This window comes from Lynx canadensis, chromosome D3 (assembly GCF_007474595.2).
Source record: "Lynx canadensis isolate LIC74 chromosome D3, mLynCan4.pri.v2, whole genome shotgun sequence".
NCBI lineage: Eukaryota > Metazoa > Chordata > Mammalia > Carnivora > Felidae > Lynx > Lynx canadensis.
In genome coordinates, this window is record NC_044314.2 from 8041237 (window position 1) to 8062683 (window position 21447).

Here is a 21447-nt window from a genome sequence, read left to right on the forward strand (position 1 = left end):
AGCGACTGCCCCCGAGGTCTATACCAGAGCTGCCCACTAGACTCTCCCCTTGTGGGGAAGCACACTCCCTTGAGCAGCTTCCTGGGAATCTGCTCTACATTTTCAAGGGCAAACTTCTTCCATTTTACCCTCCTCCCTCCTTCTCCTTCCTCTCGAATCCTCCTCTCGCTCTTCTTCTTGTAAAGACCATTGAACCCAGAGCTGGAGTTATAAGGCATCAGAATTCTAGTTCCTCACCCTCAAGGACAGAGAAGGCTTAATCTCCAAAACCCCCCAAGAAAATCAAAAGTTTATTTTTTATATATTAAAATATTCCAAATAGTTGCATTCGCTCATATTTATGGACCTTAATATCAAACAGCCAAATATGTAAAACATTGAAATGGTATGGTATGGTATATCTACTGTGTTTACTGCATGACAGAAATGTTTATCTGGATTTCAATAGAGCATTTGAAAAATTTCCTGTTCTATCTTTGTGGATACACATAATAGTGACACTGTAATATAGAGTTACACTTGGTTAAACAACAGTAATAACGACAGTGTGCTGGGGAATTATAATTAAAAGCAAAATCTCTTCACTCCCCAGAAAACAAAGGTAGAAGAGAAAGGAAACAATTTTGTTATTAAATAAGCATTAAACCAGAATTGTGATGTGCATCTCAGGCAATCTGCCAAGAGAGTGCAGAGACAGAAATCTCACCTTTCATGGGCCCCACAGTTACGCCCCATTACAGATGTGTTTTCAAGGTAAACAGTAACTAGTCCTCAGTTAAAAGGACCTGACAGCACCATTTGTCACACACAGTTCAACCTAAATTCACCTGGTAAGTGGGGTGACCATCTTTGTTGGCTAATTGGCTTTATCCAAAGGAAACATGAACTTCTTACACCAGTACACGAGAAGGTACTTGTGCACCTTGGAGAAAGGCGTCTGTGGAATGTAGGCTCCTACCCTCCCACCGAATTAGGAGGTAAGAGCACTGTCTTCCTTGATGATTGCATTCCGAAGCCATGGATTTGAGTTACCACAGCAGAAGAATGCAGAGCCAGGTCAGGAAAAGTAAAAGGCACGTGGGGCAAAGTCAGAATGACTAACTGATTTCCCAGAGAGAAAAAGCGGGTGTTTGACATAAGCCACATTGTTTGTATAAATAATTCAGACACAGTAAACCACCCTAACCACAGTCAGGGAATGGTAGAAACCCTCCAAAACTCCGAGTCCCCACGCACTAGCCAATGGCCAACCTTGGACACACGCCTTTCTAAGGATAGCGGTCTCTGGCCCGCTCCATTAACTCTTTTCTGTACACTTAATTCACTAAGAAAGTGAGCAAGATTGGTGCAGTTCTTGACATTATGACTTATGACGCATCAACACAGTCTTCTTTAAATAATATGTGTCCATGAAAATTGAGGTTCATGAAATACAAGAAACGTAACATAAGACTAAGAAACATTTGGGTGAAAGGATGAGACATCTCATATGATAGAGTAAGCCATGAAAGTTTTCCCAGTAAGTGTCCCAAACCAAAGATGTTCGCCATCCCTATGCTTCACATGCTGACTTAGATTCCCTTGCCGTACACCAATCACTGTAGAGTGCTATGGTCCTCAGTACATATGGCATCATGCACATAAAGACACCAGATAATGGAGCTAATGCAGTCATCCTATATCGAGTAGGTAAACTTTACGGCCCATCTTAGACTATGTGTATCTCAACTGATGTAAAACGTTTAAGTTCTTGAGTCATTTGGGAACTATTTTCCATCAAAAGAGGCAAACTCAGTATAGTATAGCAAAAATTGTACATTGGGTTGGAAACTTGCTTCTCTTGTTCGTTTGCTCCAGGACAATGATTTAGATTCTCTTACATTTCTGTTTGTGTTCTCTTATGTTTCTGTTTCTTATGTTGATTTTTTAGATTTTCTTTATGTGCTATAAGTCTCTCAGTGAAAATCTGATAATGCTTTTATTTTGAGAAAGAGTCATTACTCTTCACTCAGAAGAAGGATTAGAGGCTGATGTCATGGTTCTTCAGTCCTCTGAAAATAATTTATTCGCTAGGATCTTCCTGCTATAAAACAGGGGAAGGCTTCTGAAATGCGAAGAGTATAAAATTGATTTGCACAAAGAAAGTTGACCTTTGAAAACTTGGAATAATATTACCATATCAGTATCCACTCGATGTATATTTCAGCCATACAGGAAAGTTCAACAAACTTTGGGCCGCCATTAAATCCAGTGGTCCTCCAAAGCTATAATTATCTTGTACATGTTTATCAATGCTACCTCTGCCTTTTCCGAGGAAGGTGCATCTAGCTGCAGGAGCAAGCAACCTGCTCCACATGACTAGTTCAACATGAAAAGAATACAAGTGAGTTATTTTTTAAACCCTAATTTGAATGGACATATACAAAATATATTATTAATAATTTATATGTTATGTAGTACTTAAATATATAAAGCTCGTCTATATGTTTTATTGAAGCCCCATAGCCACCCTTGGGTTGATTTTATCATCACTTTGCAATTGCCAAAAATGTGCCTGCGAGATTGTCTTATGATGAGGTCTTCCAGGCAAAAGAATTAGAAGGTAGGACTAGGCCCCAAGTCTTCCTTCCTCAATGTGTTTTTGCAACAAATCAATGTAAGTTGGATACTTACATTATATGGTGATTACGAATTAGGATTGACCTTATAATAGTGTGTCAGCTCACATATATCTACCCTGTGAGAATTCACCCATGATGTATCCTCATGTCTACACAGAATGAAGTCTAATAGTTTTGCTTTTCTTTTTAACGAGGTTAGAAAGCAGAAAAACTTTTTTGTTTGTTTTAATGTTTATTCATTTATTTTGCGAAGGAGGAAGAGAGAACGCCCATGCGTGGGTGAGTGGGGGAGGGGCAGAGAGAGATTCTCAAGCAAGCTCCATGCTGGCAGCACAGAGGCCAATGTGGGGCTTGAACTCACGAATCATGAGATCATGACCGGAGCTGAAACCAAGAGTCGACGCTTAATCGACTGAGCCACCCAGGTGCTCCAGAAAGCAAGAATAACTTTAACTGGTGTCTACCATGACCTACCCCAGGCTGGCTAGAGGCTCAGGGTCTGTGAGTTTTTCCTAGCAGGTTGTTTAGTCCAGATATTTAGGTTCTGAGTCACTTGGCTTCCTCACTTCCTAACCCACCTCAAACTGTAATAAAAGATAAACAATAGACATTAATGCCTGCTCTTGCCGCCTGGCTCTAAGGGAAGGACCTGGCGTCATTTCTACCATGAGCCTTTCTGAAGGTTTATAACTCAGCCATAAATACTTGTCATTGGCAGGAACGTAGCCTGGAGGGTGGCAGTCCCGGAGTAAATTATTCATTTATATATCTCACTGACATGCTTTAAATTGTTTTAACTGTATTTATCTTTTTTGATGGGAGGGAAAATAATGGCTTTATGGTTCACGACACTTTTGTCCTCCTATGAATCAAGACAGCATTGGGATGAAAATGAAAAAAAAAAATCAGCAAAAAAGTGGCTGCTGAGAATACACATAATTCTTTCTTTAAGAGAGGGGCTTGAGGGCTGACATTACTCAGCCCAACATCTATTAGCAGAATTTAGGCAAAAGTGAATGTTATGAACTATTGATTGATTCCCTGAAGCATCCACACCCATTGCTTTTCCTTTTTGTTTTGGTTTTTAGTCACTCAGCGCCCAGCAAGTCGTGTGGCTACACCGGCCTGGCACCAAGTACTGGGTGTTCATGTTAGCGCAGCAGCGGGTCAGGGAAAGAAGTAAAAAGCAGGGTTGACTACAGGCGGGGAGGCTCTACACTGCAGCGTCTCTGGATCTCTGGAGCGTGAGTGAGTTTGCACCTGGCTCCCATGCTCTTACCCTTGTTTCGTACAGGGAAATCTTCATTCTGGTGTGTTTTTTAATTGTCCAGGGCCTTCCAAAACAATATAAGCTCCATCAATCAAGTATGTGGTATAATAAGAAATGTGGTCTCTGCCCCCTGGTTCTTTTCACAGAACTCCCAAACCCTTGTTAATTTCCTAAGTGATACGGGTACCAGGAACATCTTTTGCTATAACACTTGGTCACTGTCCCCAATTCCTGACACAAGAGCTTCTTGAATCTCCAGAGCAATGAGTGTCCCTTTGCAAGTTAATGAGGCTACTGGTGGCTGGAAACACAGAACGAGCTTCGGCATGGAGGGCTGGAGCCAGAGGGATCAGTCACATGATTGGAGGGTTGGAATTTAAAGCCCTTTTCCCCCTGAAAAAGTGAAGCGGTGCTGGGGGTTGGATTAATCACCAATGATCAATGATTTAATTGCTTATGCCTGTCCAGTGGAACCTCCATCAAATCCCTAAATGACAGGGTTCAGAGAGCTTCTGAGTTAGCGAACACATGCAGGGTCCCGGGAGGGTGGTCCATCCCTAGAGGCATGGAAGTTCTATCTGTATTCCATTAACTTGCCTTGTTCGTCTCTTCCATTTGGCCATCTCTAAGTTGCATCTTTTCTAATAAACCAGTAGTAGGAAATAAAGTGCTTCTCTGAGTTCTGTGAGTCGTTACAGCAAATTGTCCAACCTGAGGAGGGGATCACGGGAATCTTGGATTTATGGCTGGTTGGTCCATCAGAAGTAGGGAGACCTGGACTTGTGATTGGAGGCTGAAGCAGGAAGTGGGGGGCAGTGAGGGTCTGTGGGGTCTGTGCTGTGAGTAGAGATATAGTTTTGTTCTCGTTGATGTTTTCCCTTTAGGAACCAAATCCCTTTTTACACACCATTTCATCTGTCATGCCAAGTGTATACTCTGGCTTGAGATACTGTGTGTGAAAAGATGGAGTAAACAGATCTGACTCCAACACGTCAAGCACTACTAGAAGAGGTTAAAAGGAGGTAACATACTTCACATTAAAGGATGCATTTGAAGTTTAGATTTATAATTGAACGGTGTGAAACACATGACTAGTACCTTTCAATGGTTTCTACTTAATTCATTTAATTGGAGTTTAATAAGGAATGCCATCTTAATTCTAAGGATTCTGAATACGCTTCTACAAAAAAAGTTCTCCACATCTTGTACTTTAAATATCACCAGTGGGGTGCCTGGGTGGCTCAGTTGGTTAAGCGTCAGACTCTTGGTTTCAGCTCAGGTCATGATCTCACTGTGAGTTCAAGCCTTGTGTCGAACTCTATGCTGACAGCAGAGGGCCTGGTTGGAATTCTCTCTCCCTCTGTCTCTCTGCCCCTTCCCAGCACTCTCTCTCTCTCAAAGTAAATAAATAAACTTAAAAAAAGGTTAAAAATAATATCATCACTAAAATTTGTCTGATGATTTTGTTTTCAGCATGCAGACATTTACATTTTTCTACTATTTTTTTTTCCGTTTAATAAAAGCAATACATCACTTAGAAAGTTTGGAAAATGCCAAAAAGCCTAAAGAAATAATTGCTTTTTAAAAAATATAAGTTACCGTCAAATTGGCTAACATACAGTGTGTATAGTGTGCTCTTGGTTTTGGGGGTAGGTTCCCATGGTTCATCGCTTATGTACAACACCCAGTGCTCATCCCAACAAGTGCCCTCCTCAATGCCCATCACCCATTTCCCCTTTTCCCCCACCCCCTCATCAACCCTCAGTTTGTTCTCTGTATTTAAGAGTCTCTTATGGTTTGCCTCCCTCCCTCTCTGTTTGTAACTATTTTTTTTTCCCCTTCCCTTCCCCCATGGTCTTCTGTTAAGTTTCTCAAGATCCACATATGAATGAAAACATATGATATCTGTCTTTAGGAAATAATTGCTTGTAATGCCACTCCCTGGAGATCATCACTTTAAAAACAAATTTTTTAACATTTTTTATTTATTTTTGAGACAGAGAGAGACAGAGCATGAACGGGGGAGGGGCAGAGAGAGAGAGAGAGACACAGAATCGGAAGCAGGCTCCAGGCTCTGAGCCATCAGCCCAGAGCCCGCACGGGGCTCGAACTCACGGACCGTGAGATGGTGACCTGAGCTGAAGTTGGACGCTTAAACGACTGAGCCACGCAGGCGCCCCTAAAATTTTGGCATTTGTAACCTTGCAGACCTTTTCCCCCTAAGTCCTACACTTGGCCGAGAGAGTTTAACATGCATCATTGTGAATTATGGTTTTGAAATTTTACTTAACTTTATACCCCTAGTCAGCAGTTTTCCATTTCATTCAAATTTCTCACACACATCATCCGAATGTCTGTAGCCGAGCTTTACAGGGTGGGCTCCAGATCAGAAACACGGGCATCACAGGAGAGCTGCATCTGTGAGGACCCACCCAGACCCACTGGGGCAGAGTTTTGGAGGGTGGACACCCAGTCATCTGCGGGTTAGCAAGCCCCCAAATGATGCCCATGCAGAGGGAGTTTGAGGACCGCAGTTGTGTGGTCTGGCTCTCAGTCTACTTGGGGGCAATGAGGATTTTCTTTTGGCAGTTGTAAATGTTTTACAGAACGCTTTGTTCACATTTCAGAGCATTTCTTTAGAATATAGTAATTAATCAGATGTGTAAGCACCTAGTGAAAGGGCGTGACACATGCAGACCGAATTCCTTCTGGATGCAGGTTGTGGTAGTTCCCCGTCCTCCAAATAGAGCTTGGGATGCTCTATCTGACCACAGTTTTCCTCTTACACAAACTTGTTCTTTTAGTGCTTTTTCTTAGTTATTTGTATCTTTCATATTGTCTTCTATAGCTTTTCATTTTTTTTTTTTAATGTTTATTTATTTTTGAGAGAGACAGAGACAGAATGTGAGTGGCTTAGGGGCAGAGAGAGAGGGAGACACAGAATCTGAAGCAGGCTCCAGGCTCCGCGCTGTCAGCACAGAGCCCAACGTGGGTCTTGAACCCAAGAACTGGGAGATCATGACCTGAGCCGAAGTCGGGGGCTCAGCCAAGTGAGCCACCCAGGCACCCTTATAGCTTTTTCTTAATGCCAGGATGTGTTAAAGATACTTTTTGTGTGCCTTTACATGTTGTTTGTGGTCATTTTAACATACAGATATTTTTCACTTGACCTGGTCAATCCTATATATTTATTTATTTTTGTAAATCTAAATGCCATTTCTCATTCCTGAGATTAAATAATATTTACTTATATTTTCTTCTAATGTTTATGTGAAAAGATTTGGAACTGTAGTCAACCCCAATTTTTTTTTTACTGTAACTTTTGTTTTTTACTATCTAAATAGCATTTTCTTTTTTTATTAAAGATTTTTTATTTTTTAATGTTTATTTATTTTTGAAAGAGAGAGAGTGAGAGACAGAGAGCAAGCGTGAGAGGAGAAGAGAGAGAGGGAGACACAGAATCCAAAGCAGGCTCTGAGCTGTCAGCACAGAGCCCGATGCGGGGCTCAAAGTCACGAAATGCAAGGTCATGACCTGAGCTGAAGTCGGACTGAGCCACCCAGGTGCCCCTAAATAGCATTGTCAAAGTGGTTAAACAGTTTTCCCACAATCCTGTCCGTGAATATTTTAATCATAACTTTCGTTTTCTCACCGCGATTGCCTATTTGGTTTAACCTTAGCACCTGTGATACTCAAATTATGTCAGTACAGCAGGTGTAATCCCTTTATAGTCCTGTGTTACAATGCAAAATAATTTCAGGTATTTTGTTCATTTGGTTTTTATAATGTACCAAGAACTGAAAAAGCTCTTAAAAATTTATTTGACGGGGAGAACATGTCATTGTTCCTTTCGTGAGGGCGGTTCAATGTATTTTTGTTCTGAATAAATTTAGCTTTTCCTCTTTCCATCATAGTTGGACAAAAGCCATTCTTAGACTGGATGTATGTGCAAAGTCTGTAAGGTTCACACAGTTTGCTACTTTTATTCACCTTACGGTTTCAACAAGTTTGAAAAATGAAAATAATATTTATGAGTTGACTTGGTTTCTCTTTGCAGGAAAGCTTACAAAAGAATGTGTGGATGTGGACTTTGAGCCCCTATCGTGAAAAAATTGCAGCTACATAGTGGGTCAGGAAGGAAGAAATAATCCGAGGGAAAGATCAGGAAGACTCTAATGAAAAGCACGATTTGCAGGTTGGCATAGGATGGCCGATGGCACGGAGTCTCGGGTGGAGCACCGGGCTTTACTTTCAAGGTTGGAGGGAAGTCGTGCTGTTTGTTTGCCAGAGCTGGCCCCTTCCTGCAAGAAGGGAGACCGGCAGGTGCGCCGTCCCAAAGAGACGTGGCGGTGAGGACGGCTCCTGGGTTCCGATTCACTCCCATTCTGGGCAACAGCAGATATTGATGGGGTTTCTTCTCCTGGGAAGGAGCTCTGTGGGAGGCAGTGGGTGAGATGTATCACGGGCAGGAGGACATTTTGAAGATAAGAGGCTCTCTGACCTCGTTGGAGATCTTGCTCCAGAGTGACGTTTCTCTAGTGGTTTATTGCTTAGTTGAATATGACCTCATTAGAGTCTCACCACAGTTCTGGGATGTGATTAGGACTGTTGTCATTGTCATGGCTTGACAAACGAGGAAAGGCAAACACAGAAGGTTAAGGAATTGGCTGGAGGTCACACAGCTGAGGAGTAGCAGAGCCAGGAAGAGAGCTGCAGGTTCCTGGACCATGTTGTCTGTGCTTAACACTGAGCTGGAGTAACATAGTTTTTCAGAGTACTTCTTATCATTAATTCCAACTGAATGAAAATATTTCTTAAATTCTGCTGATAAAATGACACTGTCGTGTGAATGTACTTAATATATCAGTCTTAAGAAGTATCTTCATTTATGTACTCTTTTGATAGTTTTCTTTTTCTACAGAAGATTTTGTGTATGTGACTGGGAGCGCATTAGAGTGAAGTGATATCTGTCTCAAACATACACTCTTTCTATTCTCGTTCTTTTTTTAGTTTTTATTTTTAATTGAAGTACGGTTGACATACAATATTACATGAGTTTCAGGTATATGGTAGAGTGATTCAATAATTATGTACCTTAGGAAATGGTCATCATAACAAGTCTGATTACCACCTGTCACCATTGAGAGTTATTAAATATTATTAACTATATTCCATACACTGTACTTTTCATCCTTGTGACTTACTTATTTTATAACCCGAAGTCTGTAACTCTTAATTCCCATCACCTTATTTATTCTTGTTCTTCCTAAGGTGCTAAACTCAGCTGAAACAAGGAACTAATAAAACTCTGTGAGGAGCCAGAAATATTTAGGAGACTCTAAAATAAAATTGTCTCTTCCTCTTATCTCATCCTGCTTTTTCATTGGACTGTTTGTTCTGAATTGTTACTCTATTTGATTAATGGACCCTTTCCTCATTTTCCCACCTTCCTTTTTTTTTTTTCTGACTTGAGCTGAATTCCTAATTCCTACTGTATATATTTTTTTTCCTCCTAGGTAAAATGGATAACCGATATACCCTCTTTGTGGCTGGAGGAACAGTTTTATCGTTGCTGTTTGTAATCCTAATGACCGCCGTCATTGTCATTTCTTATAGAAGGTGAGTATTGCAACCCATCTGGAATCCAGTTTCCCCTGAGTAATTCTGATCTGAGGGGCTCTCTGTTAATAACCCAGTAGTTGGCCAAGCTGTCTTAGCCCTCACATACACAAGTATTTTTCTTACACAGAGGAGGAGAAGTAGTTGTGGGTAATATCAGGGGAGAAAGCTAGAATAGTTCACGTAAGAATTAGTAGGAGCTGCTCCCACATTAACAAAGCCTTCATATCCTGGGGAGGCAATTGCCTGGTGCCTCTGCTCTGTCTCCTGTGCCATCTATCTTACTCCTCCTGCAAGGAAAAGGGGCTGTTGGGCAAGGGGTGCTGTGTGTGTGTGTGAATGCACGTGTGTTATGGAGAGGGGAGAGGAAGAGAAGGAGGGATTCTGAGAAGGGGAGGAACAAGGTTGCGCAGCAATGATACCTTCGTGTATTCATTCATCAAGCAGCTATTTCGACAGTGGCAAACAAGACATGATGGGGTGCACACTCCAATAAACAAACAACATAGTTTTAGATGGTTGTAAATTCTCTGAAACGAGCAATGTAGATACTATTCCTGAAAAATTATTGAGGAAGAGAGGTGTTGGAAGGGGCTAACTTAGAGAGAGTATTTGGCCATTGACCTCGACTAAAGTTTCCTACCTTTTACTGTCGTCTTGCAGCACACCTGGGGGTTTTCTAGGATATTCTTGGTTGACGCTTTCTTCCTTTTCTTGCTATCTTACGTTCACCAACTCACTTGTCTATGTGTTTGTTGCAATCTTAGCTGTAATCATATTGAGTTGGAATTACTCTTAATTCTTACGTTCCAACTAAAGTGTTCTCTTCTTAGGGGAGGGAAGGAATACGTCCATCTCCGCTCTTCTCCTCTACCCCAGCAATATTACCAAGCACACGCACACGCACACATGCTTGCACATGCGTGTGTATTAGTAGGATGTCAGGTAGGTTTCTCTGTCTCGGCTCCATATCCCGGCCTCACCTCTTTGGAGGGTTGTATCACTGCTCACTTGATATTAGTGAATGCCCTCTGGCTGCTTCCTGGCTCCGGGCGTGTCCTTTCTTTTTTTTTTTTTTTTTTCAACGTTTATTTATTTTTGGGACAGAGAGAGACACAGCATGAACGGGGGAGGGGCAGAGAGAGAGGGAGACACAGAATCGGAAACAGGCTCCAGGCTCCGAGCCATCAGCCCAGAGCCCGACGCGGGGCTCGAACTCACGGACCGCGAGATCGTGACCTGGCTGAAGTCAGACGCTTAACCGACTGCGCCACCCAGGCGCCCCTGTGTCCTGTCTTTCTAACACATCTTTTCCTGGTTGCTCTTCTAACAGCTAGACTGATCATGTCTTTCCTGTTTAAAAGTCACTAACCCTGTATCAGAGGTACCTGTTGTTCTGATCCCCATCTAATCAGTGGGACTCCAACCTAATGTTCATTCATATTTTCTACTTTACTACCCCTGATGTTGACAAATTTTGTCAAAACTGCAAGTCTTGAAAAAAATTAAAAAAAATTTTTTTTAAATGTTTATTTACTTTTGAGAGAGAGAGAAAGAGACAGAGGCATGAGCAGGGTAGGAACAGAGAGAGAGAGAGGGAGAAACAGAATGTGAAGCAGGCTTCAGGCTCCGAGCTGTCAGCACAGAGCCCGACGCGGGGCTCGAACTCACGGACCGCGAGATCATGACCTGAGCCGAAGGCAGACGCTTAACCAACTGAGCCACCCAGGCGTCCCTAAAAAATATTTTTAGAGACAGAGCATGTGTGAGTGAGGGGGAGGTGGGCAGAGAGGAAGGGGGAGAGAGAATCTTAAATAGGCTCCGTGCTCGGCGTGGAGCCCAACTCGGGGCTGGGGATCACGACCTGAGCCAAAATCAAGAGTCAGATGCTAAACCGACTGAGTCACCCAGACGCTCCAAACTGCAAGTCTCATCATGTGAACGCACCTGATGCTCTTTCTATTTGATATGCCAACAAAATGCTGTTTCCCCATGTTTGGCCTTACCCCTGTGGATCATTCCAGGCATGGGACACATGTCTCCTTTGGGAGGTCTGTCCTGGCTCTCCCTCCCTGCAAAGAGACATGATGTCACCATACGGAATCACATTATATTCTTCTCTGCTGCACCTCACAGCCTGCTTTGTAGCTTAATCAATTTTGTGTCTGTCCTCCCTTCTGTTCATAATGACAGGGACTGCGTTTTGTTCATTTCTTAGCGTTTGATAGCAGTTAGCACTAATCTTTCCAAATAGTGGGTGGTCAATATGTGTTTGTCTAATTAAATTGAATCATGAAACTGCCATTTTCCCTTTCTCTCCATCGTGGGCTGCCCTCAAGTCTTTTTCCCTGGTCAGAAATGAGCAAATTGAGGGAAGGAACCCGGGATGTCAGTGACACTGAGGATTTTTCTAGTGCTTCACCCTGGTTGATGAAAAATGCGCTGAGGGCCGCTCTGACAGCAGGAGCGTCCGGGAACACGGGCCACATGGTAGGACAGAGTGAGTGAAAGCATGGATCTCCGGAGGGTCACAGATGTTGGACATGATGGATTTAGCTTCATGAAAATGCATCACTTTTACATGAATAGCTAAATTGAACTGTAGAATATATTGTCCCACTTGGTCAAATGTGATAAAAAGATTAGTGGGCTTGAATGCGTTATCATGGTCGCACATCACAAAGGAAGACGTATGTATTCTTTCTACCTTGTTGCCCGTACCTGTGGTTGTTACTTGGAATGGAAAGGTTTTGAAAAATGCCCCAAGGGCTTAAACGATGGCCTTCAGAACTCTGTCTTAGTGACCGTTTAAAATAATCCTGCCGCTCCAGATGTGCTGACCTGGGGAGAAGCCAGAGGAAATCGCAGTGTGCCTGAACGAAACTGAGTCCTTCCCCCGCACCCAGCACCTTGTAGCCTGTGTGTATGGGGGTACGGGGGCTTTTCCCACACCTCTCTGCTCCCAGTTTGTGTTGCTTCCAGTTAGAGATCAGAATGGTAACATTACGAAGTGAATGTGTTTGGTGGCCGTGCACAGCACTGGTTAGGCTGGGCAGGAGCCAAAAGATAGTCTATACATCGACACCTGTGTTTATAGGAAGAAATTTAGTGTTCAGTGAGCAAAACGTTAGACACTTGTTTTTACTTTTGTTGTCCACTTTGATGTTCCCGACAAATAGGCTACTTCGCTTTGCCTGAGACTCTCCTGGTTTCAGCGCTGAAAATCCCTCATCCCAGGGAAATTCTTTAGCGTCAAGCCAACTAGAATGGTTGGTCAGCCTAGAACAAACCACAGTGTTTACTGCCTTTATTTCACACACGAGGGGACTGAACTTTATAGACACAAACAATTAGTGAATTGCTGAGCACGAGTTAAACACAGACCATCTGACTCTAAGCTTCGTGTTCTCTCTCCTTCATGATATTGTATACTCTAGGCTTATGTCAACAACATATATATTTGGACCTCTTTGGGAAAATTAACTCTGTATTATGATATAGCAAGCCTTGTGAAGCATGATTTAACAAAATATCCAAGGTGATAGCTTTGTTCCCTTATTTGTAAAAAGAGGGTAGTAATAGCATCTGTATCACAGGTTTCTTTTGAGGAGTAAGCGATTTATATGAAAGACCCAGAAACATGACTTTCACATAATAAACTTACACATCAAAAAATTAAATAAATTAATTGTATAAAAGAGACTTCATAAGTAAGCAAATGCACACAGACTAAGATAAGTTTGTGATTACATTGACACAGTAGGAGGATTTCATAGCGACTAGGAGAGAACAACATCCGTCATCTGAACAACCTTTCCTTGGAGAGAGACTAGCTTGGCTGGTTTTTAAACTTTCCATGAAGGCATTACAACTTCATCTTTTTGCATAAAGGTGAAAAGCCGTCCTTTTTTTGCATCTGAGCCACCTCCTTTATGGTCTGATAAGAATTTTTTCTTTAGGGAGATGAAAAAAAAGATAGTCTTGGGGCACCTGGGTGGCGCAGTCGGTTAAGCGTCCGACTTCAGCCAGGTCACGATCTCGCGGTCCGTGAGTTCGAGCCCCGCGTCGGGCTCTGGGCTGATGGCTCGGAGCCTGGAGCCTGTTTCCGATTCTGTGTCTCCCTCTCTCTCTGCCCCTCCCCCGTTCATGCTCTGTCTCTCTCTGTCCCAAAAATAAAAAATAAAAAAAAAAAAAAACGTTGAAAAAAAAAAATTAAAAAAAAAAAAAAGATAGTCTTCATCTCCCCATAATAACTATTTTCATACAGTTGGATAGAGTAATTTCAGGCACTGCATTCAATTATAGTAGCCTTCTTTTCTTCTCTTGAATTTTCTCTTCAAAGACTCCTCCTGAAGTTAGGTTTTTATAGTTTTCATTGGAACGGTGGAGAGTTTATGGACTGGCATGGCTCCAGATGGCCCACTGAAGTGCAGTGACACGATTCCAGAAACACCAGAGCCTAATAGTCATGAGGGAAGCCTGTGGATTCGAATTCTAATATTACCACTAACCAACCATGTGATTTGGTTCAAATTGCCTCAATTTCCCACTCTGTTACATATAGGGTTTTTGGTGAAAGCTAAATAAAATAATCCATAGAGGAGGCTTAGTAAAACACCTAGAAGTTTCTATAAAGCTTAACTCGATTATCCCTGGCATCTGAGAAGTTACACTGTTGGCATTTAAAATAAAGTTTTTAATTGTGGGAAATCTCTAAGCCCAGGATTATTTGGAGAAGTCAGTAAGCTATTTATGTAATAATTTCCTATGAACCATTCTTTAGTAAGCTCCGTGACATTAATTACTAATGCATACTGGCTGGATATCCACTTAGATGCCCTCACCATCTGTGGAAGATAAAAAAATGAAAAATTGGGTCAAGGAAATTTTGAGTAGGTGTGTGTAAACCAACCATAGATGCTGCTTCAACATATTAATAAGGGCATGTGGGCTGGGCTACAGGTAAGATATAATACTCCACTGTATGCAATAATACTTGTGTTGGAGTATAATATGTTAATGCTTCTATTGAATATGTATTTTCAGGAGAAGGAGACAGAACAGAGGACTGTTTAAAGAGCACAGAAATAAGGATGCACAGAACAAGGTAAGTTTTCTCAGAACTGTCATTTCCCCTGCTTTTGCGCATCATAAATGTCCTGTAGAGTCAGTCCGTTTTGCAGTCAACAACCTTGTTGTGCTTTCAGTACCCTGGCCATGGACTTGCCTGTAATTCCAGTATCATCCCTTTGAAGAGACACTTGTTTTTGGCCTATTTTCCTATTATTAATTCCCTTTGAAACAGTTTGTTTTATATCAGTACAAATAAAGGTACAATCACAGCGATATCATAAGAATCAACACTGTGCATTACCAATATCTGCTATTAGTTTCCTAAGGCTGCCACAGCATAATTATCCCAGAGGAGGCTACTTAACCAACAGAAATCTATTCTCTTGCGGTTTGGGGGGTTTGAAGTCCAAAATCGAGGTCTCTGCAGGATCTGTTCCCTCTGGCGATGAGAGTCTGTTCCACGCTTCTCTCCTGGTTTCTGGTGGTTGTTGGCAGCCCTCAGCATTCCTTGGCTTATGGACTCATCACTTCAATCTCTGCTTCTGTCTTCACATGATATTCTTCAGTGCATGTGCGTGCACATGCGTATCTGTCTTCCCTTTTTACAAGGACATCGGTGGTATTGGACTAAGGGCCCAGCTTACTTCAGTATGACTTCGTCTTAACTAATCACATCCCCCACAACCCTACTTCCAAATAAGGTCACATTTATGAAGGTCTGGGAAGGGCATAAACTTTGGGGGGATACCATCTGACCTAGCATAGGGCATAATAATATTTTTATATTGTAAGGTTATTGTGAGGATTACATTATACCATGTAAAATACCTGAGGCGTAGAAAGCACATTAGAAAGATGCAGTGCTATGGTTTTCATTATCATTATTATGGTTTTTATTGATTTATTAACTGAAGGATGCTCAGATTTCTGACAGGCTGCAGAATTTTCACTCCACCTTCCCTTACAGATAAAAGGGATGCTTATTTTCATGTTCATTGTCTCCACTATTTGTCAGATATTCTCTTTAACATATATTACTCTGCTTACAAAATTTTACACTAAAACATTTCTCCAAGTGTTATCTGAAATTACATTCCTTTCTCTTTAATTTAATTATTTGCCATTGAATTCTACATGGCCAAAACATCAAGTAATGAAAAGTTTCTGACAATCTAATATGTGTGCTTCAGATTTCTTCATTACCTATTTATCTATTGGTTGAAATTTTCCTCTTAGTTACTCTCTGCACAACAAAAAATGTTTCTCGATAATTCATGGCCGCCTTTTTGACACGAAGTGGAAAGACTGAGGAAGTCCTGTCTTGTGTCATCTGCCACTCTAGCAAGCAATTAAATAGTGCTCTGTCATACACAATTGTGGAGTCCCTCCTTTGTCCTTAGCTGATGTCCACTCAAGCCAACCTAAAGCCAAATTTATTGCTGTGAATTTCAGAGGAGCAAAAGAGCTTTGCAACTTCCTGCATTAAGTGTTCAACTTGTTCAGACTTCTGTAGAGTAATGATATTTTGAACGATGGTTAGGAAGTTAGATAATAAGTTGGATTGTGATCGAGGAAAAAGCTAGACCTGCCTGATTGTTTTGGGCCTATAGGCACGCTATGTAAGGAACAATCACACTGCAACATTCCCTCTGCTTTCTCCTTGCACCCGTTGGAACCAGTCTCAATTTCCAAACTTCTCACCAAAAGACCTCTCGCTCTTCTCTTCCTTCTCTTTCTCTCAATTTCTCTCTTACCCATGCCTACATATTTTCTGCCAAGTCAAAGTGACTTGATTAGGGTAGAGAATATTAATGATTATATAACATCATTTTGGAAGTAATGCCACTTTATTTTGTTAATTTCTTTTATTGCGTTTAGTTGCTTATTTTCAAGACATGACACTGTGTACTTTAAAAGTATTGTTTATTAAAGCGTTGATTCAACAGAAATTATTGAGTGTCCACTATGGGAGATGCTATATTAGACTTCCATATAAAAATGAGAATAATTGTTCTTATCAAAACAGCCTAGGACACTGAGAGAGAGCTCTAAATCTAAACGGGCATTTCATAATCTATAAAATATAGCAAATGATGATCTAGATTAGTCTCCTGTTGCCTTTCACTCTGAGCCATGCAGGTCAAGAATGTGATTTCTCATAGAAGTTCAGTACAAGGAAGAGACTGCTTTATGAAGTTAATCATAATGGATATTTGACTTAAATTGTGGTTGATTTAAGAGATTTGTTTTGGGTATCTTTGTCAGCTGCTGAAATGCCGTGAATCATTGACATTCTGTCTGTCTTTCTAGGCAACCAACAACTACAGAAATCCCATCTCTACCAATCAGTCATCGGATTGTGCAAGAGAAGATATTTATGTCAACTACCCAGCCTTCTCTCATAGACCGAAGACTAGAATCTAAGCTTTTTCCTGGATCTGAGCAAAACTTATGGTGACTGTTACGTACATGGATCTTAATATAATTTCTTCCCACTACTCAGTGCCTATCCAGGATACCAGTTAGCTACATTTATTTAATTTGATAGGAAAGATACTTTATTACCTAGAGAACATTCTTAACAGAAATGTTTCAGAAAACCTGACTCTAATTAGCTTAGACATGAAGGGAAACTTACTGAATCATGTAATGGAACCATCCAGGGAGATGAAGCTTCACGCAAGGGTTATTCACCAAGGTTTAAATGTCTTGTCTAGAATTAAGTATGGGCATACACCTGCTTCTGGATTCCCTTTTGTGGTATTGGATCCACTTTATTGGTGTTAGCCTCTTATTCAGGCATTTCCCTTGTGTTTCTAAAAAGCCTTGGCAATTCACAATCCTTGTTTCTGCCTGGTGGACAGGTTACTTCTCTGATAGAGCAAAGAGATTTGGTTATTTGTGCAGCATTAAACAGGCAACATGGCCAAAAGAGATGGAATCAAGGGTTTAAGTCAAGGGTTCACCTCTAGACCCAGGAGTGAGGCCAAAGCACATTACTGGGAAATTCAGAGTATCATTAGACGAGGGAGACGGGGCCCGGAAGCTGAACTGGTTACCAACAAATGTGAACAGCAGTGCCGTTCTGAGACATCTCTTGTTAACCAACTAAAAAGAGAATATGTGGATGGGTGTGAGTTAGCTCTCCCTCTCCTCACTTTAAAATCTGCTATATCAGCAGAGTTCAGAGGAGTACTTGGTAGCAGAACAAATGAATGGTCAAAAGGAAGATAAATGTGACAGGGAAATCTCTTCCCTTTGTATTATCAAATAAAGTAATCTCTGATCCTGCATAGAATTCTTGCCCCTCTCCCTGGCCTAGCTTTAAGAGCAAGTGTAGCAGAAAGTCCAATAGTAACTTAATGTTTTTGAATTTTTCCACTGTTGAGAATTATTTAAAAAAATTTTTTTTAAATGTCCACTTATTTTTGAGATGTGAGGGGAGGGGCAGAGAGAGGGAGGCACAGAATCTGAAGCAGCCTCCAGGCTCTGAGCTGTCAGCACAGAGCCCCATGCGGGGCTCAAACTCACAGGATGTGAGATCATGACCAGAGCCACCCAGGTGCCCCAAGAATTATTTTTAATATGTATATCCTCTCAGAAGAGTCAGGCATCTAGGCATGATTGATTTTTTTAAATAACTATGTGAAATCTGAATATGAGAAAAAGAATGTTAGCTGAGTGTGGTTTGGGTTGTAGGGTAGAAACGTGGGGGGAGGAAATACTAGAGTGCTATAAGGAAGGAGGAACAGGGAACAAAGAATGGAAACATACAGACAGAAACTTGTCTTGCTTCATAGTTTGGCCAAAGACAACCCTAGTGATGTCACTACAGAGCCATTAGTGGCCTTATGCCATTGTCCAAATTCTAGGCGGAGGCCAACAATGAAAAGTATTTATGAAACTAAATAATGATCATGGCCACCTTGAAAGCGCAATGGTCGTTACCAAAGACACCGATCACTCATGTCTCAAATGTATTTATTACTCATCTCTAAAAGATTCGTCACAAAACTGCATCGAAGGATCAAAGTTGTAGACTTTTTTGTGATAATTTTAAGTGAACCCAAACCAAACTCTCTCTGTTATCTAGGCAGATTCTAAACTGTAATTTACAGTTTTAAGCAAGTCAGTCGATGTTTTATGATTATAGCTTAACTACTATGCATGCTAGATAGTGCAATAACTCTGTGAATTACAGAAATTGAGTGCTCTACCTGTTTCAGAAGGGAAGAAGTAAAAATGACTGCTTCTCATTTGCACTTACATCCATGTATTTAGCTGTTATTTTTATTTTGTTTGCTTAAAGATCTTTATATCTAGATTCATGAGGTATTTCCAGAAATATATAACACAGTCGGAAGGTAGTTTACAAGGAAACAATTCTACTATTTTGTTAACTATATCAGATGTATAAAAGTTTCCATGGCTGAATCTGTCAGTTTGCATGGTGAAGAAAACTTAGCATCATTTAAAAGATAAACAATTTCTTTTTCCTAAAAGTCAAAGACAATCAAAATGACTTTCTGGAAGATTCTGATGACCAAATTCTCAATGACAGATATGAGTGAGAAGTAAAACATTTCTACCATTGCAATATGAAATGTGAATGGAAATGTGAATCCCACTTTAACAGAGAAAATGATCACGGGGGTGTTAGGTGCACAGTTCAGCCAGAGACAGCCGTCCTGGTGGTTTCACTCATGGAAGACTTTTGTAGTAGGGCTTCTAGAACATTTGCAACCTGTTTTCCCATGGATGCTTTACTTTCTCCTTAATCTGTCACTCAAAATATTTATGAGGACTATATACTCTGCCCTTCTTCTTCCTGTATTCTTCCTCTGCAGAGCTCGGGATCTTTCAGGGATTTGGAACCCTTCTAAGTCCTCCTGGAATTTCTCTGAACCCCTTGCTGGTCCTGTTACACTCTTAGCTGTTCATGCCGATGAAATTCTACTCACTGATTTTCTTTCTCTGGACATCTTTACTTATTAGCAAAGCACTTTCATGGTTGTCTGTTTAATAGTATTCCTAATTTGCTAGAGTTTTGTAACTCTATGTAATAAATATATAACTATACCTACTATACATATACTACATGGTATATATATAGTATATTGTGCGTGTGTGTGTGTACACAATGTATATATATTGTGTGTGTATGTGTATGTATGTGTGTGTGTGTGTGTGTGTGTGTGTGTGTGTGTATTTCCCCCTAATCTGTTGTACCTACTATTACGGTTGTCACTAAGGAAACAGATCAAAACAGATCCGCAGAATAAAAGGTCAGAATTGAATTAAATTATGTTTTAAATCTTTTTTGAAAGGTGCTACTTAGGAAGGAAGATGCTTCCTAAGATTCTTTTTTACATATATAATTTATGATATGTAATACGTTACATAAAAATCTGTGTTTCCTTTGAATGCCATTATTTGAATATTTACATGAAAGAAACTGATTAAAGGGAAGTGCTGTGTGATGACGAGGTAGGTAAGTTTGTTAAATGTCATTAGAGTAAACAGTTTGGTCAGGGAAAGAATGCATGCCATTAACTTACAATGACTAGGTATTGATTATATTATCATCAGAGAGACCTTGAGACATTATTTAAAAGACTTTATGCACACTGAGAAAATAGCATTGAAATTTCATTAGCTTGTAATTATGCTTATGGATGGAAGACAATGGATGAAGCTACATTCTTTAGTTATTAAATATCAAATTTATAGGATATTTTAAGTAATTCCATTTATTACTAAAATATACACATAACTTTAAAATACATTGGTTATCAGTTTACAAGACAAAGAAAGATAAAAATAATGTCAATAAGTTTACTTTCACTGTAAACATTCAAGTGATATTGGTTTATATAGAACTATGTTAAATAACACCTACAGTTATATTATAGTAATTTGTAGAGTCCACACTGTAATTAGAAATTGCTGTAATCAAAATGCTTCTCCTGGATTTATAATAATGTGCTATATATTCTCTGCTGCTTGTGTGAGATTTCAGCAAGATTGGAGGTATTGTACAAGTGGATGTTTATAAAGTTCAGGTCGAGGCACTAAAACTGTGAGTGCGGTATTCAGCTACTTTACACAATAGTGTAAAATGACACAAACCTATAATACTATTATTTATCAACATTAGTTCGGCCACTAGTAGAATGTGGTGCCTAGAAAGTGTTGACCTTCACATTCAGGCTTTTGCAGAAATTAATATATTTTTCCACTAGTCTTTTCACTGGAATTATTCTCCGCCAAGTTTCTAGGCTCTTATACATTTATCTGAAAAATAAAAACAAGTGTTTTTTAAAAACTTTTCTATTGCTAGTGACCTGTATGCAGAACGGTGGCATCTGGATTTCATCACAAAGCTTTCTAAGGGAATTTTACAAATCTTCAAGGTTGGTTTACATATTACATAGTATTCCAGATTCAAAGCACTAACTGTGTTGTAAGATGTTGTAATAAAAGACCTAATCTGGGGACGTGTGTGATAAATGTCTGGAATCATTTCCATTTATTGCCTGTTGTCCCCGTTTGAATGAAGTTAGGTCGGTCACCGTCGTTAGAACATTTGGCCCAGTGTTATGTGTAATTTCAGATTCTCTGCTTTTGTAGGGAGTGCGGTGTCCTTGACATACCGCATTCTGTTGTTTGAAGGGATAAAGCGCCGTGTTGCACCATCATTAGTTTTATTTGCCATCAAAGGATATCAGGGAGAAAATCCCACAGGGTAATAGAAACATGAGGAGTTAAGTGCAGAACAAATTCAGAACACCAAGTATTGAAATAATCCCGTATTAATACAAATATTTTGGAAGGATGGGCTCGTGGGAAATGTATGCACGTGAG

At 40.5% G+C, this 21447-nt stretch overlaps 1 protein-coding gene across 5 annotated transcripts in view; it reads left to right on the forward strand.

Annotated features, from left to right (window-relative positions):
- CD226 (CD226 molecule) overlaps positions 1-17524 on the forward strand; it is an 86951-nt gene extending 69427 nt beyond the window's left edge. For all 5 annotated transcript variants that reach the window (XM_030336598.1, XM_030336600.1, XM_030336599.1 and 2 more), the window contains 3 exons: positions 9408-9510; positions 14557-14617; positions 16894-17524. In XM_030336598.1, the coding sequence (XP_030192458.1) occupies positions 9408-9510; positions 14557-14617; positions 16894-17007 (278 nt within the window). In that variant the 3' untranslated portion in view covers positions 17008-17524. The remainder of the gene's footprint in view (positions 1-9407; positions 9511-14556; positions 14618-16893) is intronic.
- Positions 17525-21447: the final 3923 nt, after the last annotated feature.